General features: G+C 32.6%; 3 protein-coding genes across 3 annotated transcripts; 2 read left to right on the top strand and 1 right to left on the bottom strand.

Annotated features, from left to right (window-relative positions):
• Positions 1-2,385: 2,385 nt before the first annotated feature.
• Positions 2,386-4,836, top strand: LOC130951082 (uncharacterized). The gene is made up of 3 exons (XM_057879692.1): positions 2,386-2,749; positions 3,391-3,555; positions 3,948-4,836. The coding sequence occupies exons 1-3, from the start codon at positions 2,450-2,452 to the stop codon at positions 4,044-4,046; spliced, it is 564 nt and encodes a 187-aa protein (XP_057735675.1). The 5' UTR covers positions 2,386-2,449; the 3' UTR covers positions 4,047-4,836.
• A 1,291-nt stretch (positions 4,837-6,127) lies between these two features.
• LOC130950880 (embryogenesis-like protein) lies at positions 6,128-7,058 on the top strand. Its single transcript, XM_057879480.1, has 2 exons — positions 6,128-6,556; positions 6,655-7,058. The coding sequence occupies exons 1-2, from the start codon at positions 6,189-6,191 to the stop codon at positions 6,743-6,745; spliced, it is 459 nt and encodes a 152-aa protein (XP_057735463.1). The 5' UTR covers positions 6,128-6,188; the 3' UTR covers positions 6,746-7,058.
• Positions 7,059-9,463: 2,405 nt separating this feature from the next.
• Positions 9,464-13,562, bottom strand: LOC130951217 (LRR receptor-like serine/threonine-protein kinase RGI5). The gene is made up of 2 exons (XM_057879850.1): positions 10,283-13,562; positions 9,464-10,097 (listed from the first exon to the last, which is right to left on the bottom strand). Exons 1-2 carry the CDS (start codon positions 13,143-13,145, stop codon positions 9,715-9,717), a joined length of 3,246 nt encoding a protein of 1,081 aa, XP_057735833.1. The 5' UTR covers positions 13,146-13,562; the 3' UTR covers positions 9,464-9,714.
• Between the last annotated feature and the right edge of the window lie 3,546 nt (positions 13,563-17,108).

Below are 17,108 nucleotides of genomic sequence, written 5' to 3'. Positions count from 1 at the left end.
ATTGGGCTATCTTTAATTTTTCAGCAATTCAATCAATGAATGTTAGACGGGTTGATGATGGGGCATTTAAGAAACATAAAATGGCTTGATCTCACTACTGAGTGTTAAGAAATCTGCATGAGCTGGGAGTTATATATAAATTATATATACTGATTCTGTTTACACTATATGTCTCTCTCTTCCATTACTATTTTATTGTTGGATATAGTTAGATTTTATAGAACTGTGCAGAAACTTACCATACATCAGTATCTTGAAGCCTGAACATTACTAGTGATTTTACACATCATTAGCAATGGTTGTTGTAAGTGTTTTTCTTGAATTCTTTCAATCCCATTTGATTGCTTAACAGAATGTGGAATAGTAGCAAATGAAAACTAAAAAAACTTATAATAATAAGGATTTGTTATGCATTTTGCATTGGTATCATAAAAGTATATATAGTTCTTTTTTCTTATGAATTGAACTGTACAATTTCATTTCATACATCATCAAAATCTAAATAACATTGTTTGTTGAATAACATGGTTTACTCCCACTCAACACACAGTAAAGGTGCTGGTTTGCTCGAAATGGACCTAAAGATTAAGGTCTCTGAGACAATGTAGGTCCGGGTTCTAATGTTATGTTGGTTATCAGCTGTGGGCTCATTATCATTGTCATATTTGAGCCACTCTTCTTCTGGGGCTCAATGAGGTAACATTATCTTTTAGGTCCTCTCCTATTTTAATTTTTTTCGGAGATGATCGTCAGTCAATTCTGAGGGATTCAAGGATTTATTTTTGTTAGTCTTTGTTAGCAGTTTTACTTTAGGGTTTCAGACTAGTTTCATGATTTTATTTTAGTCAGGATTGGATTGCAGCAATTTTGATATACTTCGTTTTTATTACTATTTAAATTCTGTATAGTACAACTATGGTTCATGTGGACGTGACATCATTATTATGTCATGTATAATTATAACTAATTATAATTATCACTTGAGAAAAAAAAAAGAAAAAGAAAAATCATGGGATTTGGTTAATTAATTCATATATGCATTAAGCTTAAACTTTTTCATAACTCCATTAGTTTATGAAAGGTATGTAAATCTCCTGCAAATTATTGACTACTTAAGATTCAATCATTACATTCAATCAAAATCCAAAACATGATTCTCTCCTGTGTTCTCACTTGTATGTTGGTGAGTGTATCCTAAGAAAATAAAGAATGATTTTAGGATAGATATTGTTTATCATTACAGTACTCAAATTAATCTCGCCAGTTTTTTCAGTTGCATACTTGCATGTTAAATGGTGGGACCTAAAGTTTCATAATTAGTTTTTCAAAATGTTATTTATATATTAAAATTAGTCACTAATATATTTATATATAAATATATATAATTTAATTTTTTTAATGTATGTTTAGATTTTAATTTATATTTTATATTAGTAACAAATTTTAATATACAAAGTCTTTTTTTATATGCTTTGCATTCCAATCATTTAGCAATGCTCATTCTATAATTCATTCGATCACGAGGATGCTTGCCGTGTAACAATACCATAATAACATGAATTATGCATGCCTATTAAAATAAAAACGTCTAATATAATAGTTATCAACAGCAAACGTGTTGGTGTTTTCTTTCTTATCATATTTCCAAAAGAAAACCCCAAAAGAATAACGATAAATTCTAATAGTTATTTACCCATCATTTTCGCTTACACAACCTCGAAATAAACAATAATAGTGTAGACAGGACATAACAAAAGCAGAATCGAATATTACTTTCATACAAATCGATAATATTAGCTAAGTACGAAATAATACAGGTGATAATTGTTTAATTATTTAAATGTCATGTCCCAAAATTCGATCTTAGGTAGGTTGGGGCAGGTTTCATCTTTCATAGTTGGTGTGAGCCAGAAGTGACGCTAACCCCAAATTTTCATGGTTATTGACACAAAAAAAACAAATAATATTAATTAAATTCAATGCACAAAAAAAGTTCAGTATATATTATTATTTAAAAAAATATAAATAAATAATTTTTAATTGATTAAAAAAGTCTGGTATATATTATTATTTAAAAAATATAAATAAATAATTTTTAATTAATTAATTTTAAATAATTATAATTAATAATTAATAAGTTTATATTTTAATTAAATAATTTTTATTTTACCAAACGATAGGAGATTGAACCCGCAACTTTTTAATTGAGTATGGAGAGATTATGTCATTTGAGTTATTACTCATTAGTAATTAAATAATTAAATAATTATTAATTAATAACAATTAATTAATATAAAATATAATTTAAAAATATTTGTTAGTTTGCTATTAGTTAAACATATCGATCAAGAATGTATTTATTTCTATTCCGGTAGTATCAAAGCAACAGATTTCAATCCTCTAAACCCTATTCTTTCTCTTTCTCTCTCTTTCTTGCCACCCGAGTCTAATGGCTTTGCACTCCCACATAGAGAGAGTCCTATGGAGTGAGGAGCAAATCTCTCGCCGGGTCACCAACCTCGCCGCCCAAATCTCTGCTGACTTTTGTGCGGTTTCTCCGCCGCCGGTGGCCGTTGGTGTGGCCACAGGTGCTTTCCTCTTCCTCGCCGACCTGGTTCGAAGGATTGAGCTTCCCCTCGCCGTTGATTTCGTGAGAGCCGAATCCTACGGTTCAGGAACACAGTCCAACTGTGCGCCCACCATTTCTTTGGATTTGAAAGTTGATGTCAAAGGCCGCCACGTCATATTGGTATCTCAGTTCCTTCTTCACTTAACCCTCTTATCTCTTACTATATACACTTCACATTTGTGCATAGCTTTTCAATGTATTCTTTAATAAACTACAAAGATAAATTAAATTGAATTAAATTAAAGTTGCACCTTCACTAAATATAATTAAGAAGAAATTTTACTTCAATGAAAGATTCTGTTCCATAAAACGGTTTTAAGTTGTCACGTTCATTATTATGAACTAATTATTAACAATCTGGAGTATTTGTTGACTTCATTAAATAATTTTTTGTTTTGCTAACTTAAAAATAATTATAATAGTCAATTATTTTTTTTAAACCAAACACTCAACACAATAGATGAAGCAATTCGAGTACATGGAGTACATGGAGTCACTAGTCAAACAAATACAAATTAATCTATAGTGATTTTTGACATTGTCATCAACAACTAAGGATCAAGATCAGTCCACTTTTTATAGTTCTTAATAGACTTGTTGATAACTTCCGAGACACTTGCTTCTAAGTTTTTGAAAATTCTGTCATTCTTTTCCTATCAAGGATTTCAAATGATAGAAAAAAAAATCAATCAACCACCTATTACCTCTTAATTAATAACAATGATATTTTTATATGAATAATATTACTAATTAATTATTAGGTTGAAGACATCGTAGATACAGGACATACTCTATGTAGAGTTATTGAACACTTGAAATCAAAAGAAGCATCCTCTGTATCCGTGTGCACTTTCCTTGATAAGCCAGCAAGGAGAAAAGTTAATGTTCAACTAGTGGGTGAAGGCAAATTCTACAGGGGATTTGAGGTAACAAAGGATTCTCTTGTTCTCATATTAAATGATTGTCTGTGATTTTCATTTATAATTATGACAATGATCAATAAATCTGTGACTCAAAATTATGTATCCACAACCACATTGCTTCCAAATCTGAGCTGAGACGAATGATTACTCATTCTCAACCTTTTCCACATTGCTTTGAATATTTCATATTCCAAGATCTAGAGATTGAGCTATCTTTAATTTTTCAGCGATTCAATCAGTGAATGTTGATGATTGTAGATTACACTCTGGCATTTGAGTAATATGAAATGTTCTTATTTGATTACTAAGTACTAAGCAAGCTGCGTGAAATGGGAGTTACATGTATAGATAAACTAATTTTGTTTACATTACATGTTTCTCTCTCTTCTATGCAGTGTCCAGACTATTTTGTTGTTGGATACGGGATGGATTTTGCAGAACTATACAGAAACTTACCATACATCGGTGTCTTGAAGCCTGAACATTACCAATGATTCTACACATTATTAGCCATGGTTTTCTCAGCATTTTTCTTGAATTCTTTCAATTCTACGTGATTGGTGAACAGAATGTGAAACAGTAGTAGATGGAAACTAGAATAATTTTTTTTGTTATGCATTTTGAACTGTACAATTTCATTTCATACATCATCAAAATCTAAACAACATTGGTTGTCGAATAACATGGTTTACTGTAGCTAGATACTTACAATAAAATATTAGGAACATACTAAGTTTGCAGCCTTGGAGCCTTGATGGAATTGGTTGTAATGACCCCAATCATAGTTGAGATAAAAACTATGAGCTTTTACGCATTGGGGTCACCAGAGAGAATGACATGGTGTTAGTGATATTCACATTGCCAAATCCACCCATTCCCAGGACCTTCAACTTAATTGTTAATACTTTGCACCTTAGAGCCTTCATAGTTTCAAAATAACCAATATGTATTCATGTGAGTTAACCAACATTTGAAGCAAATCATCCTTTATATTGGAGCCTTGGAGGGAATAATATATACTTAGGTAGCCCAAAATGTGAAGTGATGTACATTCATACTCTATGCCTTACCCCAAATGAAAAGTAACTTCAAGATATGGCAAAGAAGATCACAACATTAACTTCCTCATTAAATCTAAGATTTGATATGCATCATATCACAGATTTTATACAGATGCCCTCTCTATTTGGAAAGCTTTGAAGCCCTCTTAGGTGGCCCAATAGTTGCCAAGTGTACTTTTAATTACTAATTCAAATCGTTATTCATGAATCAAGTAATGTTTTATGGCTTTGTTATAATGGAATCAAGGCAATTCGCATTGTAGTTTCATCATTCATCTGCCACAAAATATTTTTTTGTTAATTAATTATCAATTTATGGTGAAAGAATCTGAATGTTAAAACAAAAATCATATTGAAATGCAAAAATAATAGATGTCAATGCGAAGTAAAAGAGCTATAGTTTAGAGAATAATTTCTGTTGGGAATTACCACTATTTAAAGGTAATTAGGCAATTTGATATCCGATATTCCAATGTCAAAATTGTGTTTTTGGTGTTAAAAAATTTCCAACAAAGGAGAAAAACAGACAATCAGCTAATTATATTAACATCCATGTTAAGAATAGTAACAAGTTTTTTGGAAGGGACAATCCAAGTAATTTTAGCACTAGTTTTTCGAGCTTCATAGCTTGCTAGCCAACCCGCACTTGAGATCCATTCAAAATGCACACACCAAGAACAGATGAGAAGCTCCTGAATTTTGATAACAAGATCTAATCAGAGAATAACTCACATCTAAACACACTTTAGCAACAAAGGGTCCTAGGACAGCCCATAATCTATCCCCCATTTAAATCTCTGAAAAATGAAAATACAACCAAACTAAGCTAAACCTTGATAAAAAAACCACACTAACAAATTTATTATTTACACACAAAAATATTTGCAAATTTAAAATTCCACTACCAAACTATATAATTGATAATCATAACAAAATTTAATAATTTATTTTCATGCTATAAGAATATCATAATAACATAAATAAAAAGTATTGATACCAACTATTTCACCGAATTAATTCAGTATACAAAAGAGTTTTTTTATAGGATTTTTTTATAATAAAATAAAAAAATCTTTATTTTCAAATAAAAATTATTATAACATATAATTTTAAAATAATTGAATCTTCAAAATTAAAGTTATAATAATTTTTATTTAAAATAAAGATTTTTTTATTTTATTATAAAAAAAAATCCTTTTTTTATACATAAAAATAATTATGTATTATCGTATTTAGTAAAAATAATTAATTTTTAAATTTAATATTTAAAAATTATTAAATCTAATTATATTATTATATTTATACTATATCATCAAAATTATATTCTTTAAAAAAAAATAAAAAAATTAGTAAAATTTATTATATTTAGTCAATAATTATTAAATTATTAGACTAAAAAATTTAAATTCACAACAAAAATACTAATAAAAAATAATAAATTATGCTAGCTAATTCTCTTTAAAATAAATTAGAAAATAAAATAAAAAAATTTGTTGGACTTTATTCCGGTGCTTCCGTCTTCCTTCAATAACCATCCGCTTCTGCAACTGCGAAGGCACACAACACACCAAAAAAATGAATCAGCGACGCGCCACCATTTCACTCTTCAACTCCTTCCTCCGAATCAGATACCCTCTTCGTCCATCTACAACAACGCTTACTTCGCCACTTCCCTTCGTAACTAATTCAACCTCAAAGCCCCAATCTATCCGCACGATCGCACCTATGGTTTGGCAAAATCCTCGAAGTTACAGCGGTGGCAGTTGCAATGACTTGGATCACAACAAGGAGGTGGACGCCATCAATCTCAAGTTTGCGGAAGCCAGGGAAGAAATCGAGACGGCGTTGGAGTCCAAGGAAACCGTCTACTTCGATGAAGAAGCCGAGTGCGCACGCGCCGCCGTCAAAGAAGTCCTCGGCATGTTCGATGGCTTGTTGGCCAGGTTGTTATATTTAGTTATTTCAGTTATAAGTTAGTTATTATTTATTTAACGAGTTGTGCCTAGAAGCAGGTTTTTATATTGTTCTTGTTTTGGTGCAGGTTGTCGGAGAAGGAGAAGGGGGCTCTGCAGAGGTCCATGGGTCTCAAGATTGAGCAACTGAAAGCAGAGCTGAAACAATTGGATGAGTAACATAGTAAGAGGTTTTCTTGTTCCATTATGGGATGCTGCTACTAGTTAAAACTTAATAGAGTTTTTGTGATCGGAATTCCAAAATTGTAGCTGAAGTAATGTTTCTTAGTATGATGTAGTTTTTGAATAAATTGATCAAAATCCGGCTCCTCCACACGAGTTGTTTGTGAGGGGGATGATGGAGGTTCTTTGCATTTAAAGGACCATTGTTATTCTTTTTGAATATTGACATTGTATTCGCATCTGTACTTGTATTATTAGTATGATGATATGAGCTTCATTTAACATTATATATAAACTCAGTTTAGATGAACTTCTCTTTTCTCGTAATTCAATCGAGTGAATGGGATTTTCGTTATAGTGATTGAACAGGTGGAAAATTTAGTTGATTGAGATGTTAACAGCACCATAGGAATGGCCAAAAACAGTAGAAAACAATGTTATTATGCTACTTATTGAAGTGATCATACTATCACATTCTTTATCTGTAAAGAACTTCACTTGCCGTTTAGATCCCTATAACCCTGTGTGACACTTGTTTTTCTGCATATTTTTTTATGCCTGGGATTAAAAACCAGATAATCTTCTTATAAATTATTGGAAATCAATATTTTGTCTCATTTAAATGTAAACTTTAGAATATTCTTTAAGAAAGCTGTATATGTTTACTGCATTATTGTAGAGCCGAAAATTTGTTCAAGACTTCAATCCTCAATTCTTCGGTATTAATGCACCACTTGTAGAGTTTTAGCTGTTCAAGTTGTTGCTAGCTACTTGTGTATGTACTATATGGTTAACATATTATAATTATCCAAACTGTGGGTTGAACAAATGTGATATATGCATAATCTATGTAACCTGGATTGTCCTAGATTCATTTATCAATAATAACGCAAACATATCTCTACAATCCTAGTTGCATCGGCTTTAATCCAATTACTTAGTATATTAATAAAGAAGGAAAGTGTGACTTGTGCCACATTGCACTATGGTGTTGTGAATTTCATGTAGTACTGTTATGAGCATTTGAACTCAACCCCAGGCCTGTAAGTATTCAGCTAGAAATTACTTATAGCCTCCAATCCTATGCTTGTCAAACTTATAGGGCAGACTTATGAGTTACCGGCAACCTGCGAGTTTGCCAATAGCTTTTTGTCTCGTAGGTTATGTTTGTGAGTTGGAGTTTTTAAGAGAAATCACACTTCAAAACCTGCAAAGTAAAACTAAGACCTCTTTAGGGTCCAATTATTTATCGTCCCCACCTCGTGTAGGCCCTTTGCATGCAGACTTGCCTTCTACTAAACTGGTGGTGGCTGACAATGCTTGCTGACAGTCTCTTTTTTTCGTTCTTATCATGTTCTTTCTGTTTCTGTAACAACACCCATGTCCCTTTTCTTGTTAAAACTAGATTCTGACAGAAGCTGTTAGATATTTATATCACAATGAAAATTCTCTAAGCAGCCTGGTGCACAAGTATTCCACGTTAACACAGGATCCGGGAAAGAGCCGCACCCAATGGGTGCAGTGTACACAGCCTGATAACTATATCAATGACTGTTTTCATGGCTTAAACCTGTGATCTTGAGCTCACACAGAGACAACTCAACCGTTGTTCCAAGGCTTCTTTCATCACAATGAAAATTATTTCAGAATAATACATTAGGTGACAATGGTGAACCATTTGATCAAAGTGTAGAGCAAATATCGATAATATAAAATTAAGCTTAATGTTGAATCAAAATTTTTGTTCATGAAAGATCTGAGTATCTGAATTCTAGGTAAATTACAAGTTGCGTATTGTTTCTTCGGATAATGAAAGAAACGTGCCAACTTGCCTCGTTTTGTTTTTTGTTACTAATGTGTCAAAAATCGCTATCTTATAAACTGTTGGAGACAATAAATACAGGACAAGATATGATAATGGAAGCAAACTGGTGAACATGGCTATTCTGCCTTTTGACCAACATTGACTTAAAAACCAAAACAAAGGAGGGGAGAAGGTTTTGGATTATGTGAACTGTGAAGTGGGAGACAAATCTAGTGTCAACTGAGGCATGTGGGAGAAGGGGAAGGAAGCATGGCTTGTCTCCTTACAAAAATGGAATTCTGGCCCCCACCAACCTTAGCCCTGAAATAACATGTATCATGTTCTTGTATGCTTTAATCATCATTACTTTCTTACTCCTTATCCTTGCATCATTGCCTGCACTGTATACTTTCATTGCATTATTGAAATTAAGTTTGCTCCATCAAATTAAAATACTTTGCATTAATTTTTTTATTTTTATTTTTTTGAAGTAATAATCTCCTGAAACTATGGTTCTTATAAATACATTTGAATAAAAACAGACGAAAGTTGATTCTGCATGAACGAAACATCAGTTATGCCTTATGGACCTTGTCCCCTCCTTTCTCTACCAGAAACAAACCATTAATTTAGTCTAAAGAAAAGTGTTTGTTGTGTTTTTGGGTCATAAAGAATTTTGTTTTTTCCCTTTCCGTCCAGCCCCACATACCTTTCGGCTCTCTTGTACCTTTCTTCTATGAAGAATATGTGAGGAAAAAAACAAGTTGTGGAAATTAATTATTTTCACAGAATCAGCAGAACTTGAGGTATTAATACTGGACCATTCAACCAGCAAAACGACACCTCTAGGTTCAACAATTCATTATGACATGCATATGATTTTGAAGATTGATGATATGAGAAATCATGGATATGCATAACTAAAATGTGGCAAAACATAAGTTACTACAAACTGCTGCTACTACTACTATCACTGCTACACATACAGCAGATAAACTAATGATATCTATATATCTAAAAACTGTACAACAATAGCCGTTTTAAGTCACTACTCTCAAGTTCACATAATACATCATCTTGTTTTCATCTTGTGAGAGATGAGAATCAATCACTAGAGGATGAAAACCATTGCAAGTGAAAGAAAGGAAGAGAGAAAAAAAAATTAGCTTTGATTTGAAGGGTGCTTTATTAGAGGTTGAGAGGTTTTGCCCATCTCTTCAGGCTGGCTCTTCACCTCCATTAGCAATGCAACCACTTCCTTCATCGTGGGACGTTCTGATGGCGAAGAGTTCACGCAAAACATGGCAATTCCAAGTGTTTGGAGCATCTCTTGCACCATTTGATCTGGTAGACCTTGGAGTTTTGTGTCTAGTATTGACACAGCTGGTTCAAAGCTCCCCATTTTCCTCTTCACCCACTCAACTATGTGTTGTCCATCTCCGACATGGGATTCGACGGCACTGCGCCCGCTTAGTATCTCCAGCAGAACCACTCCGTAACTGTAGACGTCACTCTTCTCAGTTATGTTCATTGAGTAGCCATACTCTGCCATTGTGATTAATATGAATGGAAGTTAGAATTTAAACCAGCAACAACAGATCAGAAAACTTATGTTACCAAATGTGTCTTAATACTAATACTTATAATCTCATATACTATTAACTTTAATAATCTGAGATAAATACTCTAATGCCATTTATTTTGTAAAAAGTAAAGTAAAAAACACTTGCCTGGGGCAATATAACCATAAGAACCAGCAACTCTAGACATTGCCTGATGATAACTTGGTGAATTCATCAGCTTTGCAAGACCAAAATCTGCGAGATATGCTTCATATTTGGAATCTAGAAGTATGTTATTGCACTTGACATCTCTGTGAAGAATGGGAGGGACACAATCATGATGAAGGTAAGCAAGACCCTGAGCTGTTCCAACAGCAATCTTGTATCTGGTTTCCCAGTCTAAGTTCCTGTTCCCTTGCAAGAGCTGTCTCAGATTACCATTTGGGATGAAATTGTAGAGAAGAAGCTTGACACTCCTGTTAGAACAATAGCCCAGTAGCCTCACAATGTTTCTGTGCCGGATGTATCCGAGAATCTGAATCTCTACGGCGAAAGAGTCCAGTGTTTCATCTTCTTTGCTAGCTTTCCATAGCTTTTTCACTGCTATCAACTCCCCATTAGGCATCTCAGACTTGTAGACAACACCGGAGCAACCCTTCCCGATCACATTTTCATCCTTCAAGCAATCCAAGATGTTATCTATGGTGAAGTTTAGCTTTTGAAATGGGATAAAGGTCCAAGGATATGAGAAATCCTCAGCTCCTGATGTGGATGCCAATGCCCCCAAAGATTTTTCCACTGTATACCTGTTACTACGAGTTGCTATAATCCAGGATGCAACAGCAATTATCACAATTGAAGCTAGAATCACAGTTACGAAAGCTATGGTTTTCGCAGATTTTATACCATTTCTTTGAATCAGGCTTGAAGAACACGTATTGCCATCAATGGACTGGCATAGAAGGGGGTTCTGAAGGCATGAGTTAAAAGAAAGAGTTCTGAAGAATGGAGTTACTGGGATAGGACCTGAGAAATTGTTGTACGAGATATTGAGGGAAGTGAGACTGGTGAGAGAACCAAGAACCTTAATTCCTCCATAAAACATATTATGAGAAAGATCAAGTGATTGTAACTGTGTCAAAGCAGACATTGACTCTGGGATTTCTCCTGTGAATGAATTCGAGTTTAAGTCCAAACTAATGGTTAAGCTTGTAACATAACCAATCTCAGAAGGTATGTCACCAGAGAGATTGTTGTAACTCAAATCAAGAAGAGTTAGCTTCTGCAAATTCCTAATAGATTTTGGGATTGATCCTGTGAGTAAATTATTGTTGAGGATGAGCTTGTTCAAATAACTGAAGTTTCCAAAGCTCCAAGGAATTCCACCTGTCAAATGGTTTCGACTTAGATCAAGCTGCTCCAAGTTTGCAAGCTCCCCAATCTGAGACGGAATTTCGCCGGTTATGTGGTTGTTATGCACATCTAAGAGCTCAAGAACTGTTATGTTGGCAATCTCTACTGGTAAGCTTCCAGAGAAGTGATTCATGTACAAGTCAAGAAACACCAGGTTCTGTAATTGGCCTATTTCTTTAGGAATGTTCCCCAAAAGCTGGTTTTCTCCCAGCCGTAGTCTCACCAAAGATTCACAATCTGCAACACTTGATGGCAACTCTCCTGTCAAAGAATTTCCAAGAAGCAAAAGTTTACTCAGCTTCTTCAAGCTGAAAATCTCTTCCGGGATTGAACCTGTGAGCTTGTTCCTTGAAAGGTCAAGCGAAAAGAGTTCTGTGCAGTTCCCAAAAGAGGGTGGTATGGTTCCAGAAACTGAGTTACCCCACAAGAAAAAACTCTGCAAGAATTTCAACTTCCCAACCTGCCAAGGGATTGAACCTGATAACTGATTCTTGTCAAGCTGAACAGTAGCAAGGCTTGTGCAGTTTCCCAACTGCCACGGTATTTTCCCTGAGAGGGAATTGTCTGATAAATGAAGCTGTTCCATAACCACAAGCTTCCCAAAATCCTCAGGTATTTCACCAGTGAGTTCATTGGAAGAGGCATCAAACACCACAAGTGATGAACAGTTAGAAATCTCAGCTGGTATTGACCCAGATAATGCATTCCCCCAAAGAAGCAAACTTGTGAGCTTTTGCAGCTTCCCCAACTGAGGAGGAATAGAACCAGTGAGCTTGTTCATGTGCAAATAAAGATTTCTCAACTCGGAACAGAGCCCGAGTTCCGGCGGTATTGAACCGGAAACATCAGTGTCATAAAGTGCTAGAGTTTGAAGATTGATCAAGTTCCCAAATGAAGAGGGAATGGAACCAGAAAGTCCAGTGGCAGCTGCACCAAATATGGTGAGGTTTGTGAGTAGTCCTAACTGTGATGGAATCTCTCCAGTGAGGTATGGATTTCCACCAATCCTAAACTGCTGTAGAGATTTCAATGATCCTAACTGTGATGGTATTGAACCGTTATGGAGATTATCTTGCAGGCACAGAACTTGGAGTGAGGTAAGGTCAGCAAGATGCTGAGGAATGGTTCCTGTGAGTTTGTTTGAGTTCAAGAAAAGGAACTGAAGTGAAGAGAGGTTTCCAAGTTCATTAGGAATGGAACCTGTTAGAGAGTTTGATGAGAGGTCAAGGAGTTGGAGATGGGAGAGTTGACCAAAAGAGGGAGGGATTTGGCCAGAGACATTGGTGGAAGAGAGGTTGAGAAGTTGCAGCATTGACAAAGAAGAAAGCTGGGGAGGCAAATAGGTAAGGTTGAGGAAAGTGTCAGGGATAGAAAGGGAAATTACTCTGCTTTGTGGGGAGCATGTAACACCCTTCCATGAACATGGTGTTGAGCTTGAAGGGTTCCATGAAGAGAGAAGTGAGGAAGATGCTGATGATGATCTTTCAGATGCAGAAACAAGAGAAAGAAGTGCTTGTCCATCAGGTGAGAGACAAGTACTCATTTCCATCTTTGTTAATGTGAGACACAAGAAGAATAGCAGCAAAGTTGTAACACTGTTTGGAACAGTATGTTCCATTTGGATTTTGAAAAGGAAAGAAAGAGAAAAGAAAAATGAGTTGGTGGTGGATGAAGACTACTTAAGAACTCAACTGGGATATGTTGTAGCTATTGAAGATGATGGCGGTTTATGGAACTGAAACTGATGAAACTGATACAAGTCAATTTAGGAGACAAGATGCATGTGAAGATGATGCTTAAGTTTCACACAAACGTTTTCAAATGGAGCCATGTGAAAGTTTGAAACTGCTGCTTCTTCTTCTTCTTCTTCTGATGCTGTTGCTGCTATATGCTAATGGTGGCATTCACAGCCATCTAAGTTGTGGCACTTTTAGAGAATGCACCATTATTGGTTTCCATCGCGTGGAACTAACTGCATTTAGGTAATGAGTTCAGCTCTATGGTGGTGGTGGTGGTGGTGGTGGTAGTGGTGGTGGCTGATATTTGTTTTTTGGAGTTGAAAGTGCTTTGAAAAACTCCCAAGCTCTCAGTTATAATATCTTTGCAATTATACCAAGGTTTGTTTTTTTATATGTATATTGCATTGGTTTGGCTGAATAAAAGGGTTGCGTACATGTACCAAATTGACCTTCATTATTTAGTAAATAATGTAATGTTATTTTCATAAGCAATATTTTCGCCCGCTTTAAATATAAGACGTCTAAAACAGACACCAAATTACAGTTGTAGATCAGTTTGTATGAAAAGGGGGCTGCATGAATAGAGACAATGTTGATGGTATGTGGGAAGAATGTAATTTTGATGCACTATTATTATAAAATTGTTTTATATGTGTATTTAATTGTATAATGTTATATTAATAAAAATAATTATTTTTTATATTGACTACGTAAATGATTATTTAAAAGAATAGTTATAATTATATGACTATATAAAACGTTTTATACTGTCAGTATATCAAAATTAAACTCTTATAAAAATTTAGATAAAATTCTATTTTAGGGCATAGTATTTGAATTTTAATTTATTTTTCAAACATTTTATTTTTATCTTAAATACCTTATTTTTTTATATTTTTTCTATTACTATTTATAATTATGCTACGCATATATTAAAATTAATTATTAATATAAAATATATGTTAGAATATAAAATATATATTGAGAATGAGTTAAATAATACATTAACTTATTTTAATGTACAAATAATATTTTTAATTTTTGGATTGGACAAGGACAGAATGCCGTGTGAGCTATGATTAATTGACAATTTGACAGTCTTAATTTAGAATCTAAAACGGTGAAAATGTTGTGGTTTCTTATTGTTTGGACTCACATTCTCTTCCCGTTTGTTGTCTAAATACTTTTTTTTTTTTGGCTCTCATCATGCAAAATAAGTATCATTTATTATATAATTAAATGTATATAAAAAATTAGTTATTAATTAATCATCTATATATAATACACATTAAAATACATTTAATATATTGAAAATATATTAAAGCAACGCATGCGTGGATGCATGGTAGTTAATTTTCCTTTGGATATTTACATGACATTTTTAATAAGTATAGCTATCGTAGTATCGTTGTTCAAATGTTTAATATTTAGGAAGCAGTGGGGTTTCCATGATTGTTCTTGTATCCGCTTTGTTGATTGAGATAAGAAAACAAGCCAATATTCTCGCATTACATTGATGAAATTCTCTGAAGTCTGAACCCATATATATGTCACGGAAAATTTTTTAAAATAAAATAAAATAAAATAAATTGAATGCTCCGCCTGCTAACTTCCTTCCCTGATTTACATATAAATTGAGAGGACTAGGAGCCAGTAACTTTTGTAATTTATAGCAATTAAATAATTATCAATAAAATTTTAATAGTGTGAGATTAATATAAGATTTTATCTAATAACTTACTTTTCTTTATTAATTACATGCTGACTAAAATTTAATAAAATTGTTGATACCTTAACTTTTTCATAAATCGATGTGCGACTGTGGGGTACTTTCATTTTGCAGCAAAACCTGTGAATGGTATCTCCATTTTGCACGCCACACAAAAAAAGATATATTTATAAATAAAATTGGTTTAATTTGTTTTGTAAATAAATTAAAAAAATTATGTATATAACTTTTAACTGTTATAATATCACTTAATATAGTGTTAGTCTAGATATTTTATATCAGAATTAATTAAAACTGTTAATTGATTATAGTTACTAATTAATTAGAGTTAATTTTTAGTTAGCATTTATATATATCTTTAATTAGGAGGTAATTAAATTTTTGAGGCACTTTATTGTATATTGAAGTAGTATAAAGAGAGAGTATAAATTCATTTTATAGTTATTTTTTATTATTTTATTGTTATTCAAAATATAGATTCTATCTTTATCAATCTCTCTTTTATCCTATTCAAAAAAAATATGTAAACTTACATTTTTACTATATAATTCACCTTAATATTTTTGTGATTTTCCATAGTTCTTGAGTAAAAAATCTCACGTATCCTTTTGTTCTTTTTTCTATTTTTTTTCTTTGGCACCCATCATCAACCTACAATTTCTTTATGATTCTGAATTTTGTCATGGTACGATGAAAGTGCCAGCATAGATTAAATTTGGAATTTTAAAAAACAACATTTCATAAGAAGATTTATCTTTTAAAACTGAATTAAGTAATCAATTAATGAGGTAGGCAGTATGCCCAACTGCATAAGTCCAATAACATTTAGAAATTGAAAAATAAAAAAATAGTGTTCTAGCCATACTTAATAAGTGTTGATGCTTTCATTTAATCACTTTAGTTTATTGGGATATTTTTACACATAATGTTTAATGCATAATACTTTCTTTAGTTAAAAAAAATTGTGAAATTAAAATTCAAATTCATTGTCCAATCTAAAATATTTTATAATTTTTTTAAAATGTGTTTGAATATATGCTACAAATTTTTTAATCAACAATTGAATTTTAGATTTTATTTTCATAAAATAGAATCAGGTAAATTGACTTTTGTCGTCGATCACAGTTAAAAAATATTTGTGTCTAGCAATTAGGGAATAACATAAGAATCTCAAACATTAACATGTATCAAATCAAAAATTTTATTAGATTTTGTAACGCTTTATAAAAAAAAAGTTTTTTTTGTTTTGTATAATGACAGAAATTACAAGACTTCTTACAATCTATATTATTAAAGAGAGGATATTTTCTCTTTATTACAAACATCTTATCTGTAGGGAGGTATATGTTCGAGTCTAAAATACCATGTTTTTGTATTATTTTATACTCTACGTTATGCTGTTATATAAGATAGTGTATTTGTATTGTGAGATTCAATTGATGGTTCAATGTGTGTAGCTAGGGTGAAATGTGAGTACAGTTTTATGTGGCACCTGTGAATCTAGCGATGTGATTATCAAAGTATATTGAAGCAAATTGTCATATCGATTGAGATAAAGTTCGTGAGAGTGTTCTTAAGCTATTATCAGTAACTTTAGTCAACCAAACAGCAAACCTCTCTAATCAACTAACACAGCAGATCTTTTCACTAAGACTATGTGGCATCATGACTTTCTCCAAATTAAGATTATTAAATATTCACACTCCTAATTTAAGAAAAATATTAGCTAAAATAATGTCATCGAACATAGTATTAGTCTAGATATTTATACCACAGTTAGTTAAAACTATTAACTGACCATAATTACTAATAACTAAGGTTAGCACTTATATATATATATATATATATATATATAGTTAGGAGGTAGTTAACATTTTTGTGATTTTACTCTTTATTTCTTTAGTAAAAAGTCTCACATTCTCGTATACTTATTCACTCTGCTTTTCTTCTTTCACACTCGTCATCAACCCGCAATCTCTTTATAGTTTTGGATTTTGTCAATAACCTGAAATTTAAGAATTAATGGTCAAATTAGTTTCTAAAAGATGGGTCATTCTCCAAATTCGTCTTTGATCAATCAAATTAGTCTTTCAAAAATTATAAATTAATCATT

This window comes from Arachis stenosperma, chromosome 9, assembly GCF_014773155.1.
Source record: "Arachis stenosperma cultivar V10309 chromosome 9, arast.V10309.gnm1.PFL2, whole genome shotgun sequence".
Lineage (NCBI taxonomy): Eukaryota > Viridiplantae > Streptophyta > Magnoliopsida > Fabales > Fabaceae > Arachis > Arachis stenosperma.
This window is presented reverse-complemented; position numbering and strand designations above follow the sequence as displayed.

What these genes read in the sequence shown, in the direction of transcription:
- LOC130950880 (XM_057879480.1), top strand. Translation starts at nt 6,189, where the DNA reads ATGAATCAGCGACGCGCCACCATTTCACTCTTCAACTCCTTCCTCCGA. An exon ending in TTCGATGGCTTGTTGGCCAG is followed by an intron (nt 6,557 to 6,654) that starts GTTGTTATATTT and finishes GTTTTGGTGCAG; the next exon opens with GTTGTCGGAGAAGGAGAAGG.
- LOC130951217 (XM_057879850.1), bottom strand. Translation starts at nt 13,145, where the DNA reads ATGGAACATACTGTTCCAAACAGTGTTACAACTTTGCTGCTATTCTTC. An exon ending in TTATGGTTATATTGCCCCAG is followed by an intron (nt 10,098 to 10,282) that starts GCAAGTGTTTTT and finishes TCACAATGGCAG; the next exon opens with AGTATGGCTACTCAATGAAC.
- LOC130951082 (XM_057879692.1), top strand. Translation starts at nt 2,450, where the DNA reads ATGGCTTTGCACTCCCACATAGAGAGAGTCCTATGGAGTGAGGAGCAA. An exon ending in AAGGCCGCCACGTCATATTG is followed by an intron (nt 2,750 to 3,390) that starts GTATCTCAGTTC and finishes ATTAATTATTAG; the next exon opens with GTTGAAGACATCGTAGATAC. An exon ending in AATTCTACAGGGGATTTGAG is followed by an intron (nt 3,556 to 3,947) that starts GTAACAAAGGAT and finishes TCTTCTATGCAG; the next exon opens with TGTCCAGACTATTTTGTTGT.